General features: G+C 35.6%; 1 protein-coding gene across 3 annotated transcripts in view; it reads left to right on the top strand.

Moving 5' to 3' along the window:
* The window catches only part of Kat6b (lysine acetyltransferase 6B), a 173,309-nt gene that overhangs the window by 80,394 nt on the left and 67,727 nt on the right, over positions 1–25,188 (top strand). For all 3 annotated transcript variants that reach the window (XM_048801829.1, XM_048801830.1, XM_048801831.1), the window contains exon 3: positions 24,112–24,220. In XM_048801829.1, the coding sequence (XP_048657786.1) occupies positions 24,112–24,220 (109 nt within the window). The remainder of the gene's footprint in view (positions 1–24,111; positions 24,221–25,188) is intronic.

The raw sequence follows: 25,188 nt of genomic DNA, 5'->3' as shown, positions 1-25,188 counted from the left end.
AATCTCTTTCAGGCTTCTCTACATTGCCTTTTCCTCTCTCTTCCTCATAATAAAGACTGCTAATGAATTAGGAGTCATATCTGTCCAGCAAGGGACTGCCTTGAGCAGACCCCTGTGGAGTGAGACTTTGCTGTTTTTGTGGGTATAAAGAAACCTCTCAGGAGGGGCTGAATGATTCAGGAAACCTAAACTGGAGGAGCCAGTGGCTCAGCAGGAGGTGCCTCTGCTTAGCTAGCTAGAGCCCATCATTAAAAAAATCAACAACAAACTTTTGGTTCTGACAGACTTGTTAGGGAAATGAAAATATCCTTTTTACAAAACGATAACTTAAAATTATTTTCAGATTCATAATCTCAGTAAGTAGTGATGGTTGAATTATTGACTGAGGAGAAGGAAGCCTCAGGGTCTCTGAATTATCTTACTAGCCCATTTGTGCAGCCCCTCACCTTGACTTCCTCCTTCCTCATGTTTCTTCCTCTTGTTTGCTTGGAATGGATGGTGCTTTTCCTATGTAGTTGCCTTTGTTGATATCCTTTGACATTTGCTGGCATCACCACCAACAGTGGTCTTTGCCCTTGGACCTGAAGTCTAGAAATGTTCAGACTAAGTGGTCATGTGCCACTTTCTCATGTTTCTAAGTCAGGGGGATCCCTGAGCTGCTCTAACTCATGAGAGAGTCCTTTTTGGATTTATGTACACCAACACAGTCATGAGTCAGCCATCTGAATTCATCAGCAAAGAAAAAGAAATGTCTCCCTGGCATTTTATTACACAGTAATTCTTTTTTTAAAAAATATTTATTTATTTTTTAGTTTTCGGTGGACACAATATCTTTATTTTATTTTTATGTGGTGTTGAGGATTGAACCCAGCGCCCCACGCATGCCAGGCGAGCAACATCCCCAGCCCATAGTAATTCTTTTATCTGGCAGTCCTCCATTTTATCAAGGGTAATAATAATCAATATATAGTACATAATGTAAATCACATTTTATAGAACTAATAATAATCAATATATAATACATAATGTAAATCATAATTTATAGATGTGTACTTTCAAATTTTTTATTCTGCCCCTAAATTTTGAAATTGCAAATTTAACCTGTACAACAGGATCGATTGATCATTCATTCATTCATTCATTCAGCAACTTTAGGCATTGAACCAGGACCAGGTGCATGTTAGGCAGGCACTCTACTACTGAGCTACACCCCAGGGTCTCACTAAGTTGTTCAGGCTAGCCTTGAACTTGTGATCCTCCTATCTCAGACTTTCTGTGTTTACTTGTACCACCATGCCCAGCTTAAATAAATTATCATTTATATAACAAATAGGCAAGTTTTTCAAAGTCTTTTACATCCTGATTGTGCATTAGATCCCAAAGAGAGTCCCTTCAGCTAGTTGTGTTATTGAATGGGTCAGAGCTATTGCATGTATAACAGATAATGCTGGATATTTGGGGTGGTAATTAAATGGTAATGATATATGATTTCAGTTTTATTTATTTTTTTTTGAGAGAGAGAGAGGGAATTTTAATATTTATTTTTTAGTGTTCGGCGGACACAGCATCTTTGTTTGTATGTGGTGCTAAGGATCGAACCTGGGCCGCACGCATGCCAGGCAAGCGCGCTACCGCTTGAGCCACATCCCCAGGCCCTGATTTCAGTTTTAAATGTGATGAATGTAGGAAGGAAGGGAGATGGAAAATAATTTATCAAAATCTACTACTGCAGTAGAAATAAATATTTATAATAATCTCTGTTCTCCTGCCATGAAGAACAATTTCAATCCCTAGTCTAATAGCTGGTAGACTAAAACTGGTTTTTAATTTGCACCTTAAAACTTTTAGCTCTTTTTATGCCATTTGTCCTACAAACCTAACTTTACAGGAGAGAGAGATCTTTAGTTTTCTTACTTAGTTGTTAAAACCTTAAAGGCAAGTATTTTTCTTAAAATTAAGATATCAAGTCAGCAAGTATTTATTAAGCCCTGGCATTAGACCATTGCATGTACATTTTTTAGTTTTTAGACAGTAGTAAAATGGCTCTGAAATAATGGCTCTTCAGATGACTTTGATAAAGATAAGACGATGACTTGAGCTTTGAGCCAAGAACCTTTGTTTTCCCTTGTTGAATATTTGTTTTGTGATAGAACTTAGACCTTGAAATACTCAAGACTATTTCTGTTCAAGTAGCCTTCTCACTATTGTCAGGATTTATTTTGTGATTTCTAATTAATCGCATAAAAATTCAAAGCCTTTTGGGCTTTCTATTGGGAAATGTTATATAGTGCAGGGTGGTAGTGCTTTGGACCTCATATTTTTCACAATTTTATGGCTGTCTTTTTAGAGATTCTTTTCTTATTTTATCTTTAATTATATTAATTTATTCTACCTATTGCTGGGACATTGTTTTTTAACCAGAATGTCTGATGTATTTTGTGTGTGTGCCAGAAATATCCTGATATACTGGCTTGCTTGAGTTCTGGATAATGTTTCTATGCACTATGTTTTGAAAACATTCTGTTTCTATCCTTTGTTACAGATGCTCTTGCATACAGTGAAATCCTGTGATAAATATTTTTTTTCAGTGAACATAAAGTATTTTAAAAATAAGTGAGTGGCAGTATTATCATTAGTCATATGTTGACTGAGTACCACCAGTGTATTCATCATCATGTACACGACACAGTCCAAGACACAATTCCTATTTATTGGTTTCATAGTCTAATTATCTGTGAAATGGTCATGTCAAAATAACCAAGAAACCATCAGTTAGGCAAATTGTTTGAAACTGTGATTAATAACCTTCTATGGGTAATTAATGGGAAAATATATATGGCTTGGAGAGACCTGCTGGATTCAGATATATAAGCAATAAGTGTATATCCAAAAAAATTCACATTAAATAAAATAATCCTTAATACTAATACATCCTAGATTTAATTCTTTTTTTTTGGGTAAATTTATTTATTTTAATTAGGTATATATGACAACAGAATGCATTTTGATTCATTGTACATAGTTGCAGCACAAATTTGCATTTCTCTGGTTGTACATGATGTAGTGTCACACCATATGTGCAATCATACATGTATCTAGGGTAATGGTGTCCATCTCATTCTACCATCTTTCCTGCCCCGGTGCACTCTCCCCACTCTCCCTCCTCTTTGCCCAAAGTTCCTTCATTTTTCTCATGCCTCCCCCCTTCCTGTTATGGTCAGCATCCACTTATCAGAGAGTACATGTCTTAAGCACTTTCTGTATATCATCTCATGCAGTTCCTACCACAGCGATTATTATTCCTTTTTAAAAATGTAGAAACCCAAACTTTGAGGAGTCAAATACTTGGCAAATATCATACAACTAGAAAGTGGTAGAGCTGGGAACCAAGCCCTGTGAACCTGATTCCAGATTCTATTACCTTAATTTCTTTACTACTTTTATGGATCATAACAAGTTGTGAAAACTTAGAAGAAATGTGAATTTTGCCTTAACTAAATGGAAAATTAAAAAATCTACTCCGTAGATGGTCTAGATTTATGCTAAATGGAGAGCTTTGGGAAGGCCTCATCAGAAAGTCAGAGGGAATGGTGTGGGGGGTGGCAGCAAGCATGGTATTGCCTCTTAGCCAGCGAGAAAAATATCTCTTCACCCTCCTTACCCTTTTATTTCATACATGCAACACCTGAATGAGGATGGTCTTTTTATCGAGCTCTCACATCTCATTGCTGGGCAACATCAGGGAGCTCTTTTTTAGGATGGCCGTCCATCTGTTCTCCTCCAGGAACTCCTGGATCTGTGCCATTGCCACTTGGCTGCTGGCTTCAAAAGAGCCTGAATCAGTGAGTTGCTCACACCAGAGAGAACAGACAGACTCTTCTCTTTAAAGTGTCTGTAATTATATGACCATAATTAGAAATAAAACCTTCTTTATATAGTGTGAGGAAAGCTTATGAGGAAAGATTATTTGCTTACCCACCATTTTTTCCTGTGTTGTCTCACATGCTGATCAGAAACAGGTTACTTGACCTCATCATCCACCATCATATACAGTGGAGAGAGCCAGATTCCCCACACCTACCATTTTTTTTTTTTTTTTTTTTTTTGGTGACCTTTGGTTAAGCCCCTTTCCTTTCTAAGCTTTTGGTTTTTGGCAATACATGATACAATGAGTACAGCCACATAGGAAGTGTTGGCTATAAGCACCTTAGGGCCAACTCTTATTTTCTTGAAAAAACGAGATAGCCTGGGGCTGGGGTTGTGGCTTAATGGTAGAGCCCTTTCCTAGCACATGTGGGAGACCCTGGATTCCATCCTCAGCATTATGTAAAAATAAATAAATAAAATAAAGGTATTGTGTCCAACTACAACTAAAAAATAAAATTTTTTTTTTTTTTTTTTTTTTAAGGAGATAGCCTGGAAATAAATAACTGATGAATAGAGGCTTAAAGTTTTGGTGCTTGTGGTTAGGATTTGAGTTTGTTGTCTTTATAAAGATAACATAATTTGGGTGGTTTTACAGTGTTCAAAGAGATATATATAGGTCACTGCTGCTTTTTGCCTGATGGTTTTGAGTTTGAGCAGATGTTGATTAATTCATGAGCCCAAACTGCAAGGTAGATGTTCAGTATTGATTAAACACATGCCTCTGGTTGTATGCTGTTAAAAAGGACTCAGTTGTGAAATACTCCTAAAGCTAAATCAATAAGGTACTAACATTGTTTTTCCTCCATAAATGTTTGTATTTTATCCCTTTAACTAAATGAGAAAGGCTGATGATCTAGCATGTTAACAAAACTCGCTGTATCTTTGGTTCAAATGCCTGTATGTTAACTATTCCAGGTGAGTATGAATTATTCATATGTACATCTTAGCTGAGGATAAGTCTGTCTTAATGGAGGAGAGAATAACAGTTTCCTTTGGACAGTTATCATCTTTATTCTGATGACATGAATAGAAAACTTTGCTCAGAGTCTTGCTAAATACTAATAAAAATTTCAAGGGCCTGGAGACATAGATCCTCAATAGTGCAGAATTTTTAAATGTCTACAATCTCTGTGGTGATCATGGCCAGTAATTTCCAAGCAATTAACTATACTTAGCATAGTGAGTCACTAGGAAGATTTCTGCCTTGGCAATTTTTCCTGAATTTAGAAAAATTTCTGACTGATATCCCGCCCTCCAACTTCCCCATACCGACTTGTCCAGGACAATACCAGTCTTTATGAAATCATCAAGAAATTCACTAAGCTTGGTAGCTTCTAGGCCTTTCTTTCACTTTTCCTTGCTTTCTCTTCTAAGTTCCTGGAATGGACTGTGTGAATTCCAGACCATTCCAACCTTTCTGAATCTTTGCATTTCCTTTTGCATCAGCTTTGTTTACCCTGTGCGTTAGTCAGTCACCAGCAGAATCTCACTTCCCTCATCTGGTGCCCAGCCATTCCTCAACACCTCTCCGTTTTCTTTGCAGTTCCTCTGAGTAACACCTTCTTAGTTGACTTAACTACTTTAGTCTTTTTTGTTTTTTAATATTTTTTTTTTGTTAATGGACCTTTATTTTATATGCAGTGGTGAGAATCAACCTCAATGCCTCTCACATGCTAGGCAAGTGCTCTCTACCACTGAACTGCAGCGCCAGCCCAGGATTACCCTCAGCGTGTTTATAAAATTTCAAGTCTTTTGAACCTTCTTCCACATGCCATTTTCCTCTTTTTGTTTTTTCCTTCTTCTTGAGTTCTAAGTAACTCCTGAAAGCCCATTTTCCTAAAAATCTTTTTTTTTTTGGAATTTTTTAATATTTATTTTTTAGTTTTCAGCGGACACAACATCTTTGTTTGCATGTGGTGCTGAGGATCGAACCCGGGCTGCACGCATGACAGGTGAGCGTGCTTCCGCTTGAGCCACATCCCCAGCCCCCTAAAAATCTTTTTGAAATTAAGTAGGGAATTGATGGTGGTCTCCTTACCATCCACTCTGATGATAATAGACCTCCTTTAGCTTCTTCCTCTAATATCCACACAAAGTATAAACTTTCCTCTGCTTCCCACTCCCAGAATGACCCTTGCTTTTGACTTAGGTGAAATGACAGTATTCTGTCTCTATTCTGTCTATCTTTCCTAATTTAGAGATTCTCTCAGGGGTGAAGTCTGAGTTGGGATCTGAGCTCTGTCACTTTCAACTGTGGTCTTTGGGTTCATTATTTAGCTTTTCTGTGCTGCAGTTTTCTCCTCAGAAAAATTGGGACAATAACAACATCTGTTTCATAGTTTTACTGAAATAATTTAAGTACTTAACGTAGTACCTGGCATAGAGTAAGCATGCAATGAACATTAGCTGTTATTGTTATTTATTAATTGGAGAATGATGAGTACACCCCACATTATACATATATACATACATGCATTTGTATGTATTTAACATCTCCATAGTTATGTAGTTTAGGTATAACATTCAAAATTATATATAATACCTCTTTTAGAAAATGAAAAAAAAAACATATTTTTAAGTGCAAAAAACACACGAAATAAAGTTGAGTATAATTCTGCCTGATAAGGCCAGTGTTTAAACAAAAGTTCAGAAGCACTGTACCATTTCTTTTTACATACTATTGCAGACCTTGCATACTTAGTGGTCTAGTCTTTGTTTAAAAGTACCAGAACACCACATGTGTATGCATGGGCACTTTCATGCTTTTGAATGATGATGAGTGTGATATATTTTCCTTGGGAAACTTTCAAAAGCAGGTACCTGTCCATCTAATTTTAAGTAAGTAGAAGAGAAACTAATTTTTGTTTTTAAAAAGATTGTGTTAAGGAAAACACCCTAAAAATATTTATAGAAGGAAACTTTTCAGATAAATTTGTCATGAGTTTATGCATGCCCCCTTTCAAGTTTAATATATCTTCAGTGTATTATTTAGCATGAAAATGATCTATTGCTTTTGTTCTCCTGGTATCGCTGCTTAAAAACATTCTGTTGAAATTTTATAAACACGCTGAGGGTAATCCTGGGCTGACTGGTTCATTATTAAGATAACATACTAACAGACTTTATGTTGATTATTTGTATTTGAACATACTAACAGACTTTATGTTGATTATTTGTATTTGAAAATATTAACTATAGATATTGGTGGACCATTTTCAAATTAATCACTTACTTCTGATACACCAGGGATAAATCTGTGAAACATTATTTAGAAAACCAATGATTTTTGGAGCTGGGGTTGTAGCTTAGTGGTAGAGGACCTGCCTAACATGTGTGAGGCACTGGGTTCAATTCTCAGCACTGCATATAAACAAATAAAATAAATGTCCATTGACAACTAAAAAAAATATTAAAAAAGAAAACCAATGATTTTAGGTGGAAAAATTGAATTTTTTAATAAATATTAATAAGTGGATTATATAACAGCAGAGTGTGTGTTTAATATTGGAGGACTCAAGTGCACAGTGGATGTATGCATATTCGTATCTTAGAGGTTGCCACTCTTGGATATAAAAAGTATGTGGATCTCCATATTTTTATTTAATTTATTTATGTGCTTTAACAGCTTATGTCACTCTAGTTTGTTTTATTAATGCCAGTTTTATAAAATAAAATTATGAGGGAGGGTGGCATAAAAGAAGTGACTAGAATTTCACTGTTTCATGTTTGTAACTTTCATTTCTCTTCAAGCATAGATTTATTCCTAGTGATAGAAATTGCTGTTTTTTTTGGCAGGCATTAGAAGCAAGTCTATGTAAAATTATGTAATGTCTGAAAAGTTATATTCATGATTAATTGGCCTATCCTAGAATGGTATTTGTGTGTGTGTGGAATAAGGCAATCATGCTTTTTATTTGGCAGTGAGTTAAAGCACCCCTCTCAGATCAAGTTACTCTATGGAGCTTTTTGACTGAGAAATGTGTGTTTAGCTTGATCTCTAAAAAGCATAAAATGTAGCTTCCAAGCCAAATATTCTGGAATTCATATTGTAACCAAAGTTAGTCTTAGAATAACTTCAAAAGCAATCTGTTCCACTCTGTCACACCTTAGTTAACAAATAAAGCCAAAAGGTCTAAAACAACATCATCATCATTTGAATAGCCCGTGAAAGTACAGCCAATCTGGATTACCCAAGGGTAGATGATTTGTGTTGTCAAATAGTAGTTTAAAATTCCTCGTGACCTTGACCTAAACCCATCAGTTACAGTGATCTATTTGTTTATCTTAAGCTGGACTTTGCAGGAGCTAGCAAAGAAGGCCTTTAAACAATTGTCTCCTCCAGCGGATCAACTTGAGAAATGATGACATCTGTTACTAACTGTACAGTTGGCCCTTTGGATCTGTGGTTTCTGTCCCCACAATCCAACCAAATGTAGATAGAAAACATTTGGGGGGTGGGAATTGCTTCTGGACTGAAAACGTACAGACTTTCCCCCCGTGTCATGATTCCCTAAATAATGCAGTATAACAACCATATTAAATATGTAAGTGATCTATAGATGACTTGCAGGTATATGGGATTATGTACATAGGTTATATGTATATACTGTACTATTTTATCTAAGAGATTTGAGCATCTGTAGATTTTGGTATTTGCAAGGGTGTCTTGGAACCAATCTTTCACAGATATCAAGGGACAATTATGTAGTGATGGTTAACTTGATTGATAACTGGAAACTGTAATTTAGTTCTGGAGCCTGAATATCTTGGAAACAACTTCAGTTTTCTCATCTATGAAGTCGAGATACTAGTACCTAACTTCTGACATTTTAATAGTAGTTTAAATGCCTACCTTACTATTCATCCATAGCAAGCTGTCTTTAAATGTTTGTTGCTGCTGGTTGCCACTGCTATTACTTTTACTACTATTACTATAATAACTACTAGTACCTATTGTAACTTCTGTTACCACCAACTACTACTGTTAGTATTATTCCATTTCCTCTGTCAGGGCTTTAACTCCAGGGTTTTTACTCTTTGGTGAATCCTTATATTGAAATAGCAAAACATATCTCAGAGCTGAGTGTGAGTTATTTTGGGAATCATACCTTTAAAGTATCTATATTCATACTGCCCAAAAATGTGGATAACAGATCATTTGTTAGAAATGCAGAATTTCAAGCGCTGTCTCCAAATAACTGAATCAGCACCTGCAGTTTTACATTATCTCCGGGTGTTTTGTTTACACATTATAAAGTTTTAGAAGCACTGATGTACACTGTTTCCTTCAGCTACCCCCAGATCATCTTAATCAGTTAGAGATGACTGCCAACTGTGGACTACCAACAATATTGTGTGAGCCAGGTCTCAAAACAGACATATGGCAGGTATTTGAAAAGAAGGAAAATGGAAAGAAGGAGGGTAGGAAGGAAGAAGGAAAAAAACCATGCCTTTACAGTACCAGTATTATTCTTCTCTGCATAGGTCTATGCTCATTTATTAGTCTTTAAATAATTCTTTGCTTCGACATTGAATGTGGAAAGGTAATACTGTAATTTTATGAGTCAGTAAAAAAAAAAAAATTCCATGTCCTTGTAAGTTTTAGTGATCCTTCTGATTACTATTTTCTCAACTAACTCTCTCTCTCTCTCTCTCTCTCTCTCTCTCATATGCACACACGCTGAATTCCCATTGTAATTGTGCTGCTTCCTGCTTTAATTATCTTTTTAGTATAAAGGTGATGTGCTTAATGTGTCAATCCTAAAAGATCGAATAGGACAATTTATTTGACCACTCACTCTCTCTCCTTTGGCTAATTCTTCTTCTGGTATATGATTGATTTCCTCCAATGTAAAGGTTCTGAAGATGTCTGAGAACACAGGTCTTTGATTAACCACAAGTTGTTGATGGTTATGGAGACACTACTTTAGGGAAATTGCTTTTTGAGCTCTACCTTCCCCAGCCATGAATTCATTTAAAAAAAAAATTGATTTGAAAAACAAGTTTAAATGAAATATGATAGTACAATTTTAAACAAATTGGCAGAAAAAAAGTACTTGAAAAAATATGTTGAGTATACTGTGATACAGTCTCTTTCAGTTAAAAATGCCCTTGTTTCTGTGACCCAGTTTTTTCACCTCTAGGAATTTATCCTTCAGGTATATTTGTCAATGCTCTTATGTACATCCCTGTCCATCTCCTGATACTGGGGAATGAACCCAAGAACTTTCCCATTGAACTTTTTATTGTTTGGATTTGGAGACAGTCTTGCTAAGTTGCCCAGGTTGGCCTGTAACTTGAAATCCTCCTGCCTCAATAGCCCGAGTCACTGGGATTACAGATATGCACCACTAAACCCAACTATGTACTTTTCTTTCTTTCTTTCTTTCTTTCTTTCTTTCTTTCTTTCTTTCTTTCTTTCCTTCCTTCCTTCCTTCCTTCCTTCCTTCCTTCCTTCCTTCCTTCCTTCCTTCCTTCCTTCCTTCTTTCTTTCTTTCTTTCTTTCTTTNTTCCTTCCTTCCTTCCTTCCTTCCTTCCTTCCTTCCTTCCTTCCTTCTTTTAGTTGTAGATGGAATGTATTTATAAGTACATTATCACTTAAATTTCCTCAATACAAAGGCTAATTATTTTTGCTGATTTTGAAGACATATGTGTGAGTGTGCGTGTGTGTATGTGTGTGTGAAAGTGTACAATCAGTACAAGAAGGTAGAGAATGGGAATTAAGTTTTCCTCCCTTATCTAATCCTGACTCCCTCAAATCCCCTCTCCAAATACAATAAAGAGGTTTGTTTGAGATGCTTTCATTATAAGTTCTAACATATACAAGCATGTAATGCCTTTTAAAAGAGAGGAGCATACTATAACCACTCTCATTTTAACAAATACTGTAGTTACTATTACTGTTTTGCTTCTACAAAAAAATGTACATAGCTAAGGCTGGGGCTGGGGCTGTAGCTCAGTGGCAGAGCGCTTGCCTAGCATGTGGGAGGCACTGGTTTGATCCCCAGCACCACATAAACAATAATTATCATCAAGGAAGTTGGGGCCTAACCCCACATGATGGCGATTAGGGCCTACTTTTTCTTCTATTAGTATGCAGGGTCTCTGGTTGTATTCCTAAGTCCTTGATCCATTTTGAGTTGAGTTTTGTGCGTGGTGAGAGATAGGGGTTTAATCTCATTTTGTTGCATATGGATTTCCAGTTTTGCCAGCACTATTTGTTGAAGAGGCTATCTTTTCTCCAATGCATGTTCTTGGCACATTTGTCTAATATAAGATAATTGTAGTTTTGTGAGTTATTCTCTATGTCCTCTATTCTGTACCATTGGTCTACCAGTCTGTTTTGGTGCCAATACCATGTTGTTTTGGTTACTATTGCTCTGTAGTATTATTTAAGGTCTGGTATAGTGAGGCCTCCTTCTTCACTTTCCCTGCTAAGGATTGCTTTTTAGCTATTCTGGGTCTTTTTTTTTCCCCCAGATGAATTTCATGATTGCTTTCTCTATTTCTGTGAGGTATGTCACTGGAATTTTGATCAGAACTGCATTTTATCTGTGCTTTTAGAAGTATGGTCATTTTAATAATATTAATTCTGCCTATCCAAGAGCAAGGTAGATCTTCCCAACTTCTAAGGTCTTCTTTGATTTCTTTCTTTAGGGTTCTGTAATTTTCATTATATAGATCTTTCGCCTCTTTTGTGAAGTTAATTCCCAAGTATTTTATTTTTTTGAGGCTCTTGAAAATGGGACAGTTTTCCTCGTTTCCCTTTCTGAGGGTTTGTCTGATACAGAAATGCCTTTGATTTATGGGTGTTGATTTTATATCCTGCTACTTTGCTGAATTCATTTACTAATTCTAGAAGTTTTATGGTGGAACTTTTAGGGTCTTTTCGGTATAGAATCGTATCATCAGCAAATAGTGCCAATTTGAGTTCCTTTTCCTATGTGTATTTCTTTTTTTTTTTTTTTTTGAGAGAGAGAGAGAATTTTTTTAATATTTATTTTTTAGTTTTGGTGGACACAACATCTTTATTTTATTTTTATGTGGTGCTGAGATTTGAACCCAGTGCCCCGCATGCCAGGCGAGCGCCTTATCGCTTGAGCCACATCCCCAGCCCTATCCCTTTAATTTCTTTCGTGTGTCTAATTGCTCTGGCCAGTGTTTCAAGAACTATGTTAAATAGAAGTGGTGAAAGAGGGCATCCCTGTCTTGTTCCAGTTTTTAGAGGGAATGCCTTCAATTTTTCTCCATTTAGAATGATGTTGTCCTGGGGTTTAGCCTAGATAGCTTTTATGATGTTGAGATATGTTCCTGTTATCCCTAGTTTTTCTAGTGTTTTGAACATAAAGGGGTGCTGTATTCTGTTGAATGCTTTCTCTATTAGTCTATTTTTCTCTATTTGTCTATTGAGATGATCATATGATTCTTATCTTTAATTCTATTGATGTGATAAATTACATTTATTGATTTTCTTATGTTGAACCAACCTTGCATCCCTGCGATGAATCCCACTTGATCATGGTGCATGATCTTTTTCATATGTTTTTGTTTTTGGTATGACAGAATTTTATTGAGAATTTTTGCATCTATGTTCGTTAGAGATATTGGTCTGAAGTTTTCTTTTTTTGATGTGTCTTTGCGTGGTTTTGGAATCAGAGTGATAATGGCCTCATAGAATGAGTTTGGACGTGCTGCCTCTTTTTCTATTTCCTGAAATATACTGGAGAGTATTAGTATTAGTTCTTCTTTAAAGGTCTTGTAGAACTCAGCTGTGTATCTGTTCGGTCCTAGGTTTTTCTTGGTTGGTAGACTTTTGATGGCTTCTCTTATTTTGTCACTTGAAATTGATCTGTTTAAATTGTGTGTATCATCCTGATTCAATTTGGGCAAATTATATGACTCTAGAAATTTGTCGATGCCTTTGATATTTTCTATTGGAGTACAAGTTTTCAAAATAATTTCTAATTATCTTCTGTATTTTTATAGTGTCTGTTGTGTTATTTTCTTTTCCATCACGTATGTTAGTGATTTGAGTTTCCTCTCTCCTTCTCTTCGTTAGCGTGGCTAAGGGTTTGTGAATTTTATTTATTTTTTCAAAGAACAAACTTTTTGTTCTGTCAGTTTTTTCAGTTGTTTCTTTTGTTTCAATTTCATTGGTTTCAGCTCTGATTTTAATTATTTCCTGTCTTCTGCTGCTTTTGGTGTTGATTTGTTTTTCTTTTTCTAGGGCTTTGAGATGTAGTGTTAAGTCATTTATTTGTTGGCTTTTTCTTCTTTTAAGGAATGAACTCATAACATTTTAAAACATAGCTCATAGCATTTCTAATTATTTTAATGGTTTCAAAGTCTGTAGTAATATCTTCTCCTTATTTCCTGGTATAGGCTATTTGCATTTTTGTATTTTCTTGATCAGCCTAGCTAGGCATTTCTGGTATGGTTAAACATATATTATCTACTTTATAACCTAGCAGTTTCTCTTCTTGGTATTCAACTGAGAGAAATGAAAACACATATACACAGAAATTCTTGTGCATTTCTTTTTATATACCTTTAGTGGACTTTTGTACACTTAGAAACTTCTAGAAAATTTAACTGAAAAATTCTTGTCCTAGAGGTAAGGCCCATCATGTCTGGTGGGTGTTTCTTTTCCTGGCCCTACTGTAGGTTGGTGATGGGGAGGGTCTTAGGATTGTGCAGCTCCCACCAGCTGGAGGTGATGCTTTGGCTCCAGGGGGCATAGTCTCTGAGATATGTTCAAGCAAGGGCCCAAGATGGTGCCTGGCCTAAAGCTCCAGTAGATCTGGAACTTTTATCTCCAGAAGGGTCTTAAAGGACAAATATTCTGCAATACAGAACTAACTCCAAAAAACAACATCACAGTTCTTGACACTAGGTTAGTAATTATCCAAGCAATCCTCTTGTCTTCCTGCTTATGAATACTGTAATTGAAAGAGTTGGAGGAACTGAAGAAAACAAAAGCCAAATAGGGCATGGAAATTCTGTATACCAGATGGTTTGTATACCACAGGGCAATTGAGAATTAAGTGTACTAATGGAATTATATTTCTTTCATTGGTTCTGTGAAGGTGAACCCTTGGAGTACTGGTGTACTTTGGGTGCTGAGTAAATATTAGTATTGCACTGAGTGGCACGTAGCATCTCAATTGCCATGAAAATATCTGTGAATGTGCAGTATTGTCGGAGCGGGGGTGGTGGTAGTGGTGGTGACAATAATATTATTGAGAAAGTGACTAACATGGCTTTTCTAGCTTGTTAATATCTACCTACCTATGTCTTATATTTGCATTCTACTTCTTTTTTTGGATCTAATTAAATTCAGTTCAGTTGAGCTCTGTCTGTGAGCAGTTAGTGTGGGTTTCTCTTGGTGGGATTTGTGAGGAGAATGGCTATATTCAGTTCACATTGTGCCTGGGCAGAGTTGTAGGCATGTATCTAGACTCACATGGTTGCCTTGGTGCCCTTACCTCTAGCTGATATGCAGCTCTCCCGAGCAGCAGCCCGCGTTTGCCTTTTCTTGCATGTGCTTGCTCTTCTAGCCTTACCTGGGACAAATCCCCAAGTCATGTAGATGAATTACAATACAGAATTCCTAAATTCCCAGTGAATTTTCAAAATTCAGTGCTGGAGTTTTTGTCTTTCTTTTCTTTTCTTTTTTTTTTTTTTTTGCCATCTTTAAGATAGAATATCTATTTATGTTCCTGTCAGTTTTTTTCTTATCCTTAAAGAAATAATGATCTCAAAGTTTGGACCTGCTTTAATAAAGGTCTTCAAACACTATAACTGCAAATCACAAGAAAGATACTAAATGAATTTTTTTTACAAAAGGAACTGCTGAAGCTTTGTGACACTTATGCAAGTTGATTTTAAAATTCTATTTTTCTGAATCTAAAGTATATCGCTAATATAAATGTAGGGTTTATATTTCAGATACCGCAACATGCTTGCCAAAAAGAATAGTTTGTGAATTCTAAACAGACTTTCTGTACCATGTGTTGAATTTCCAGCTGTGTTGAGTCAGAGTTGATCCCTCTTATGAAGATAAATGCAATATCTGCAGTTTCTAATGGCAAGGGTAGAGGAGAGACTTAACAGATGTAATCTTAAAAGCTAAGTCCCTGTCCAGATAAGAAATTGAAGGCTCTAGGAAGCACAATTGTTTCATTTTCCCTTTTCAAAATTCACAGGAAAATCTACCAAAACAACAACAGCAACCAAAACAAAAAACAAATGAGATGCTATTGTTAAACACAGTGTGCAGGATTTAATTTGTTTCCTTCCAATAGAATCACTTTCCTTAATCAGCACTCTTATAAATGGTACACCTGCCTAATTAGAACAAGTTCTAGACTACAGGATACAGTGTGAGCATTTCAATTAAATTCATACATTGATAGCTGTTGTGGCTGATGTTCTTGGAAAGCCTGCTTCTTCTCTTCTTCAGTCCTTTCTGACCAATCCTTTATTTCATATTTCTGAATACAACTTTGATGATGGGAATTTCTCAGTAGTAAGTGGTTATTGGTATATTTTTGTTTCTAAATTATTTTTTAAATGAAAAAAGACAGGATATATTTTTCTGAATGTTTATAGGGAGTCTTTTAAATATTTTTTTAAATTTTATTTACTTATTGTTACTCTTAAAATACAGAGAACACTCATCACTATGACAAGGAGGTAAAATATAGCCATCACATTCAAGATCTCCATACATTAACAATAATAAATCCTTTTGCCCAGAATAATACAGAAACTCAATCCGCAGAGCCAGTGGGGATGGTATAGTATTCCTTCACAGAACCAATTACCCACAGAGAAGTATAATGAGCAGGGGAGGTGATACAATGAAAATATATATAGCCAGAGGAAAAATTATGGTAGAATTATTGCCGGTGTAACATATTAAGTATATTCCTAGTTACCTTCTGGAAAAAAATTATTTAGTGTCTATTCAGGTTCAAATTCATGATGAAATTGCAAGAATTGGCTTAGAGTAAAGCAAAGGGTACATGAGTGCAGAAAAAAATGGCAGTAGGCATGTCATAAACAGAGTTCTGTTCTGCCCTGAAGGGTCTGAAGTAGACCTGTGCTGCTCCAAGGGTGTGCTGGGCACTGAACTTCCATGCTGTGGAGGGGCTCTGCCACAGTTATTGCAAATGCACCCAGGAGCAAGATAGGGTTTGAAAAAAATAAGATGCTTTATAGCATCACAGGCTGTCCCTACTTCTAGAATTAGTGAATTTCTGAAGACTGCATATTAAATGGATTGCTGTAAAGGAAAGTCCTGAGTGTGCATGATCTGTATCCTAATTAGGAATGGGCTTGATCTGATCCTACAGACATCAGTTGAATAAGTGGGTTTAGTGGCAAGAAATGAAGTCTAGTTATTTATTAGGTAAGTGTCAAATAGTATGCTGAAATGGCAAAAAAGGATGTTAGTTACTCTAAAAACAACAGGAACAGTTTTCAACCTCTGTTTGTTGTAATGCCATCAATTATGAAGTTGTAGACAATAATTTATTAACTGATAATGAAACGCAAAAGTTTGTATTTTCTCTTAAAAATAGAAAAATCTGTACTCACAGAATTGTGTTACTCTCATTGTAGTGTAATCATTTTACTTAATGTTTTTCTTCTTTTTCTTGTTTTACTTATATTCTTTCTTGAGAGGGAAAGTAGGAGATAGGGTGAGGGTGTCACCACAACTTGATGCTGGCAACTGGTCATGATCCAAAATTTATCTTCAAGACAACCTATAATGATTATTCTAGAGCAAGCCCTAATAGTTCCAGATCATTTTTTAAAATATATATATTTTTTAGTTGTAGATGGACACAATACCTTGATTCTATTTATTTATTTATGTGGTGCTCAGGATCGAACCCAGTGTCTCACACGTGCTAGTAGGCAAGTGCTCTACCACTCAGCCACAACCCCAGCCCCCAGATCATTTTTTCTTTTCTTTTTCTCATTGCTTGTGGTGCTGGGATAGAACTGTGGGCCTTGTGCATGCTAGGCAAAAATCTTACCCTTCCTAAATGATTTTTAAAATTTGGCCCTTACTTGTCAGATAACAAACATAAATGTTATTCATTATGTTTGCCAGAGTAAAAATAAATAAATCAGTCTAGAGAGTGATAGAACCTTACCTGGCCATTGATAGTTGCCCTCCTTGCCATGTTTATAGTCATTAAGGATATACATGAAAATAAATGGTAGTAGTCAATATCTTAAGACCTGTTAAATTGAGGAAACCACTTCCCAGCCTCAAAACAGTTTGTTCATTTGATCAACAAATGCTGGGCCTCAGCAATGAATAGACTCTACCTTGTTTAAGTATATCATTTAGTAAGAGAAAATAAATAAATAAGTGATACATACTATGCCAAAGAGTGACCAATGGTATGAAGAAAAATAAGGTAGCAGGGGTAGGGAACAATATTGTTATATTGTGTATATGTGTGAAGATGTAACAAAAAATCCCCACCATTATGTCCAACTAAAATGCACCAATTAAAAAAAAAAAGTGAAAGAAAAAGGAAGCAAAGTTTGGAGGATCTAGTTTTGCCAGTGGAATACATTTTCGCGGAGGATGGTCAGGGGCAGCCTCCATGATAAGCGGATACCTGAACCAAGATCCAAAAGAAATGTGGGACATACCTTGGGAAAAGCAAAAGAGAGAGGGTCTTGGAGTCATCAAACTTAGTAGCAATGTGACACTAGGGGATGTTTAACTTACCTATAAAATGGAGATAGAAAGTACCACCAGGTCTTGTCCCATAGGGTTTGTGTTCAGCACCAATGAAACACCTAGGAATAGCATTGTGGTAAGCAGCAAGGAATCACCTAGACTTCAGATTTCAGGACAATATAAGAAAGAGGCACAAATTGAAGAGCTGTAAAAGAGTCTTAAAACAGCCCTTCCACAAAAGTAGATTTGGAGTAAATGAATTGAGTTGTCTGAGCTCAAGTATAGTTCTCCAGTGATGAACTATTTGATACTTGGGGATTATAGATTTATATTCATCTTTGCTTTTGTAGTATTATTCACTTAAGGTTTATTTGTTTATGCTTTCCTTCTTTTGATATCTGTTCTTTTCCTTTTCCTTTTACTAATAACTACAGGCCTCTTGGCTCTCAGTTGAGGTATTTTCTGCACTGTTCCTTGTACTCCCTATTAATTCATTCTTTAATAAAAACAAGGCGTTAGATTAATATTCATCATCAGGGCTGGGGATGTGGCTCAAGCGGTAGCGCGCTCGCCTGGCATGTGTGCGGCCCAGGTTCGATCCTCAGCACCACATACAAACAAAGATGTTGTGTCCGCCGAAAACTAAAAAATAAATATTAAAAAAAAATCTCTCTCTCTCTCTCAAAAAAAATTAATGTTCATCATAGGAGTCTGGAGAATCAGTCTTTTGTAGAGTAATTGTGAACTCCAGAACAATTAATTTGTGCCAGTATTTATTAAGGACTTGAATCAAACTTTATAATTTACAAGTACTTTCCAGTCACTCACACTTGAACTTTTAGAAACCCCAGAGCCAGACAACTGTTAGGCACTTTTATGATGAGGAAACCCGAGGCTCAGAAAGCAGAATTTAAATCCAGGTCTTTCCATGTTGCAAGTATGAATGAAAAAATGATGTATTGTTTCATTCTTAACACTTGGGATTACTAAAACGGTTTGTTATGTAATAATTTCAAGAAAGCTGCAGAGATCTCAGCCATATCCATAAGAGATTAAGGAAAAAGAGGGTTAATGTCTCTGATCATTGTGAACACAGAACATGGAAATGGCCTTCAAAACCCCTTTTTGTCATTGTCAGGAAGAGGATGTGAGCCTGAATACTTCAGGTTCTGCTCTCCTATATGAGCTTTCATTTACTTATGTCCAGTTACTTAGACTAAGAAGACTAACAATTTGTTGTTTCCTTCTGGGCAGAAATAAAAGTAACCACTAACAAAAATAAAGCTGCTTTGGATTCTTCAGGAAAAGCTGTTTTACTTTGGATCAGAAGTCTCAAAGGTTCTTGAAATGTGTTTGTAAGACAGTAACAAATGAAAGCTAGAAAAGGATTTAGAGATTATTCAACCTTACAACCATTAAAATACTGGGTCTGGAAAGGACCTAGATCTCCTTTTTGAGCATGATGATTTTGTGCACTGTCGCATCCTCACCATGCCAGGGCTCATCCAACCTCTCTATGATCTTTTAATTACAGGGCCTACTGCGCCTCAAGAGTAATCCAGTCTACAGATATCATATTGACTTTATTTATATAAGATACCAACAACAGAGAAACGCACAAAGACAGAAAGAGGAATGGTGATTGCCAGGGGTGGGAAAGGTAGAGTGGAGAGTTAGTTCTTAACAGGTGCAGTGTCAGTTGGGAAGATGGAAACTGTTCTGGAAGTGGCTGGTGGTGATATTTCTACAGCATTGTGATCAACTGTACCCTTAAAGTTAAATGGTAAATTTTGTTATGAATTTTTTGGCTTCAAATGAAATTTTATATTGTATATGTTTACCATAATTTTAAAAATAAAAATAAATGAAGGAGGATAAAAAAGGAATCATCCACCTGGGACAGCAACACATGCCTATAATCCTAGTGACTTGGGAGACTGAGGCAGGAGGATTACAAGTTTAAAGCCAATCTCAGTAATTTATCGATGCCCTAATCAATTTAGCTAGACCTTGTCTCTAAATAAAAAATAAAAATGGCTGTGGATGTGGTTAAGTGTCCCTGGGTTTAATCCCTGGCACCAAAAAAAAAAAAAAAAATTAAATTAAATTTAAAAAAATCATCCATTCTATTCTATTTCCAACTCTGTTGGAAAGTCTCTGTATGATACCCTAGTTAGTTCAAGTTTCAGACTCTGAAGCCATGGAGAACAAATCTGTCCCTTCTACCTTGATGAAGATACCCGTATTGCCCCTCCCAACAGTTTCTTTAACTAGATAACCCTGTTTCCTTCACTAGATCATAATCTTTTATTTTTTTTGTCATACACTGTTTTAATCATGATCTTAAGGTAAACCCCATGTTTGATTGGCTCATATGCCTAAGTCTCTCTTAGCCTGCTCATTCTTCTTCCATGTCTAGATCTTATATTCTTGCTTTTCCTTCCGTTTTATTTTTGAAGAAACTGGGTCATTTATCCTTTAGAGTCTTGGTACTAATATCTCCCTGCTCTATAGATTAATATGTTGTACTGTCCTCTGCATTTCCTGTGCCTTGGTAATTGGATTGAGATACTTTAGTTTATTAATGCTTATAATCTAACTATTTGGTAATTTATTCTAGACCTCTTTTGAGAGCAGAGGTGTACTTTTTTGTTCAACTTTCCATGTTTTTGTTTGGTAAAGTGTAAACATGCAAAAAAGTTGAAGGAATAAAATATACCCATATACCCATTACATAGATTTCACCAAACATTAACATTTTGCCACATTTGCTTTCTCTCTCCTACTCTGCATACTTATATACACATGTAGGTTTTTCTTTTTCCCTCTAAATTATTTGAGAGTTAGACATCATGACACTTCTAAATATTTCATCATGTATCTCCTAAGAACAAAAACATTATCCTACATAATCACAATGTTTACTCGAGATTTATTATATTTGATTTATGTGTTATCTCATATTTAGTGTATGTTCTTCTAATTATCCTAGTAACATTCTTTAACATCCAGTGTCTATTTTTAAAAGATCCAGAATCCAGTCAAGGATCCTATATTGTTTTTAGTTTTCACATCACTAGTTTCCTAGATTGGTTCTGGTTCTGCCCTTCTTTGGGTCTTGCATGATATTGACATTTTTAAAATGTGTAGGTAAGTTGTTGTACAGAATATATCTCCACTTGAATTTGCCTGATTGTTTCCTTATAATTAGATTCACCAAGAAACTATGTAGGCCGTGCTAAGGCAGCGCTTGGAGGCACATGATGTCAGTTTGTTCTATGTTGGTGCAGGAAGTGTCAACCAATTTTCTTCATTGTGGAAGTACCTTTCCTCCATTGCAATTAATAATCTAATGAATATGATTATAGTAGTGATTGTCTTTTTAGTAGTTTTTAAAACATTTGCAATTTTTCATGGGAGAAATTGACTAGAAGAGATTATGTATACTTTCATAATAGCTGTTGACACTGATAGGTAAGAAATGGACAGAGTGAGGGCAGTTTCAGCTCTATGTTTGAAACTGTGCAACATTTAGAAAAGTTACTTAACATCTTCAACCCTTAATTTTCTCTAAAATGAGAATAATACACACAACCTAGTTACAGAGATTAAATGAGATATTGTAGAATGGGCCTCTAGCCTTGAAGCTGACCCAGGGCCATTGCCTGAAAGGGATGCTCCCTGAGCAGAATATGCTTATTTTCATATTTAGATCTGTCCATGAGTGTTCCTTCTTAAAATTAGTTTAGAACAATCAGACATGTTGATGAGAAAATGTAATCAACATGTTAGGTGTCTTCATGAGATTTCAAAGAAAGGATTTAATTTGGAGATTTGGAGTTCCATTTTCAAACCTCTTAAGTATCACTTGTCTATAGTGATTTGTATGGAATCAAATTGCCATTTACTCGGACCTCTTTCTGACTGCAGTCTATTTTACTTTATTACAAGGGGTTATTTTTTAAAATAGTTTATATGTAGTCTGATTGAGAATAGTGAATCATAATAATTCTGTGGCCCATTTACATGCATTACTGTAAAAGTTTCATTTCATGCAAGTGACAATTTTTTAAAGTTAATTAGACTCGGCTACACTGAGGTTAGCAAAAAGTGCTTTGAATTATCAATAATTCAGCAGGGCAGACATTTCTGTATAATGCAGTGGTTTTATGGAGTATTGTAAGATAGTTATCCTTAAATAAATGGTTGTGAGCATCCACCAGTATGGTGGGGTTCCCTTGAATGTAGCATGAAGCGATAGCATCTATGCTTTCTGTGATTGGGCAGAGTGCAGGACATCAGTCTTTCTGGCCATGAACTACTAGCAACCTTTGTCCTTTGTGTTACCTTTAGTTAAAAACGAAAAATGAGCATGAATGCTGGCTGATGGCCATGTCTCTCTCACAGCAAAAAAATTCATCTGGGAACAAAAAATGGGATTGCAGATTTGGATTTGTTTCATTGCATGAATGATATGTGACATTTCGTAAATTATTTATCACTGCAAGAATGGCGGCAATGGCTTGAACATTGTTCTATCAAATGAAAGCAGGAATCCCATTAGTAGGAGGACTGTGTTTTAGCTAGAATCTATCAGGGGATTGTTGTCACTTTAAAACCAGATTGTTCTTTTAATTGCTATTTAAAGGAACAAAAGTGTTCCCAAGGTACTGCAGTTGAGCAGTTGCAAGTAATAACTATGGATCCATAATTATGCAGTGCTGATTATCTGGCATTTAAAAAACCGTGGCTAGAGTCAGTGACCAATTTGTCGTAGCTTGTCTTTTTTGGTTTTTCTAATGCAGGATGTTTCATACTCTGCTTTTTAACAGAGGCTACGTTTTCATTGCTTTTTAACAGAGGCTACATTTTCATAGATACCTCAGAAAGCCTTTGCATAATAAAAGAACAAATAAGCTTAAAGTAAGGGCAAAATAATGAACACTAATATTGTAAGATAAAATTAAAAGTCAATATTAAAAGTTCTGTAAAGGCTTGGTCATAAGATAAATTCTTGATTTTGATGACATGTCACAATGAACGAAGACATTTGTTGGAATCATGATAACCATTTGAAGTATTATTTTAGAGATGAGTTTGTTTTTTGTTTTATGTTTTTTTGTTTTTTTTTTTTAAGTAGCATATACTGTTTTATTCAATTAGCACATATATTTTGAGTGCTGACTGTGAACCAGGAGCAGTGTCATAGACATTTGGGACTGAATGGCTGAATAGATAATCTTTGTTCTATGCTGATGTATAGCTACAGGATTAAGTCTTGTTTTTGATTTATATTTAAAAACATTTGTGGTAATGTTGGTTTTCTTGCCCTGAATTTTTGATTCATGAGATTCAAATATAAAGACATCATAGTAACATTCAGATGGCTAGCAGGCAACATGTGTGAATGCTTGAAATATGCAATAAAATTTTAGTTTTTATACAGTTTTGGCTGTTCGAAATAATGTGACCAGCTCTGTAGGCACAGCTAGCCATATTCATATGGATGGGAATACTAGCATTGCTGGTAGTAGTCAGTAACAATGGAGATACTAAAATGTATGTAGATTTATACATTGTTAAAAAAGCAATTTCCGTAGTGAGATTTAAGGGGTGCTAGGGGGTTAGACAAATGTTTCGTTGTTTCTTTTATAAAGTAGGAATGTCCAAGATCGAGAATTTATCTCTTGTGTGTGCTGTACTGTGCTGTGATTTCCTTTAGAAAATCTTGGTGCCCAAAATAGTCTTTGATCTCTTCTGAAGCGATTCAGAGAATTTTAGTTTGTGCTAAATTCTTTATTCTCCATTAACATGTCACCTAAAAACATACCAACATTTTTTTTTTTTGGATGAACACACAGTATCTTTGTTTATTTTTATGTGGTACTAAGGATAGAACCCAGTACCTCACACATTCGAGGCAAGTACTTTACCACTTAGCTACAGCCCTAGCCCCAAAACATACCAACATTTTTATGTTCCGTATTTAATAGGTGAATAATAGTAACCTGCATTATAACATTTGATAAAGTTTAATTAAATAAGTAGGTAATATTCATGGACTCTAATACTGATTTAGCTAAATAATTTGACCTAACTAGATGATATTCATGGATTATAACACTGAATAGGTGAACCAGTTTATTATAGGCATATAGACTTGGGAATGATTGAGATTTTAAATGAATCTTGAATAATGTTCATTTCAGAAGGTTATATAGTACATAAAGGTCTTAGGTTCCACTGGTTTAATAAAAATGACTTCTGGGTCTTATATATTACTATACCTACGAGTATTATTCAATTAATAATTTAGTATCAAATACTTTTAAGATATTTTTATTAGAAAATATTGATTTGAATACCTAATTTAGCTGGTTCTTTTTGTTCATAAAATATCTAAGAAGCTTTTGATTTTAATGTTTTAAATTTTGAAATGAAAAGTAACCTGTGTTTTCATTTTAATTTTATCATAGCCCCGTGCCGATCCCATTCCAATATGTAGCTTCTGTTTGGGAACTAAAGAATCAAATCGCGAAAAGAAGCCAGAAGAACTCCTGTCTTGTGCAGATTGTGGCAGTAGTGGTAAGTTACACTTTTTGTGGGTGTTTTTGGTGTATGCTTTTGTTTGTTTTTATTTTGTGGTACTGGGGATTAAACCTAGGGCTCTACCCTGAGCTATATTCTGACCCTGTATTGTTTTTTTATTTTGAGGCGGGATCTCGCCAAGGTGCTAAGACTGACCTCAAACTTGAGATCCTTCATCCTAGCCTCCAAAATCACTGAGATTATAGGTGTAACACTTGCACCTGGAGCTTTTTATATATTTTGTACAGTGATTTCCCAGTTTTGAAGCTGAATGCAACTGGAAGTACTTTTGTTTTATGTAATCTGAAGTCTCAAGTGGTATGTGATTTGAAGTTTATGCTATTTCACATCATGACACCAGCTGGTAAAATGTAATATTGCAGCCCAGTTTTGACCAACTCCAAAAAAAGGGTACAGAATTCTGGAAACTATAACATTTGATTCAGTAAATCATCAAGCATGTAACCAGGCATGATTTCACCCACCTACATTCCTTGAAACTTGGGAGGCTGAGGCAGGAGGACCAGGCTTTACATTTGATGAGACTTGGTCTCAGCATAAAAATTAAAAAGGCTATGGATATAGCTCAGTGATAGAGTGTTTGCCTAGCATTCTTGAGGCCCAAGGTCAAACCACCTATACTGCCAGTAAACAACAAAAAACAAAAACAAGCAAACCCCAAAACATTAGGCGAGAAAGAAATTTAGATTGCCTTGACTAAGACAGGAAAAGGATACTGTGTACAGAAGATGATGCTAAAATCAAGGAATTGCTGGATAGAAACACTGGATTGTTGGCAAAGTATAGAACCCCAGGTGCTGTCATGGTAGGTTTTACCTCTGTCTTTTTCTTTCTATCAGACTTTAAGTTTTGCCTCTAGTTTTGTAATGAAAATATAAATCATGCTTACATTTAAAAAAAATTGTTTTAATAGCCATTCTTCCCTTTTTTGGGGGGGGTGGGTG

The sequence above is a fragment of the Marmota marmota genome, unplaced genomic scaffold (genome assembly GCF_001458135.2).
Source record: "Marmota marmota marmota unplaced genomic scaffold, marMar, whole genome shotgun sequence".
NCBI classification, from domain to species: Eukaryota; Metazoa; Chordata; class Mammalia; order Rodentia; family Sciuridae; genus Marmota; species Marmota marmota.
Note: the sequence above shows the minus strand (reverse complement) of the source record. Positions and strands in the feature narration are given on the sequence as shown.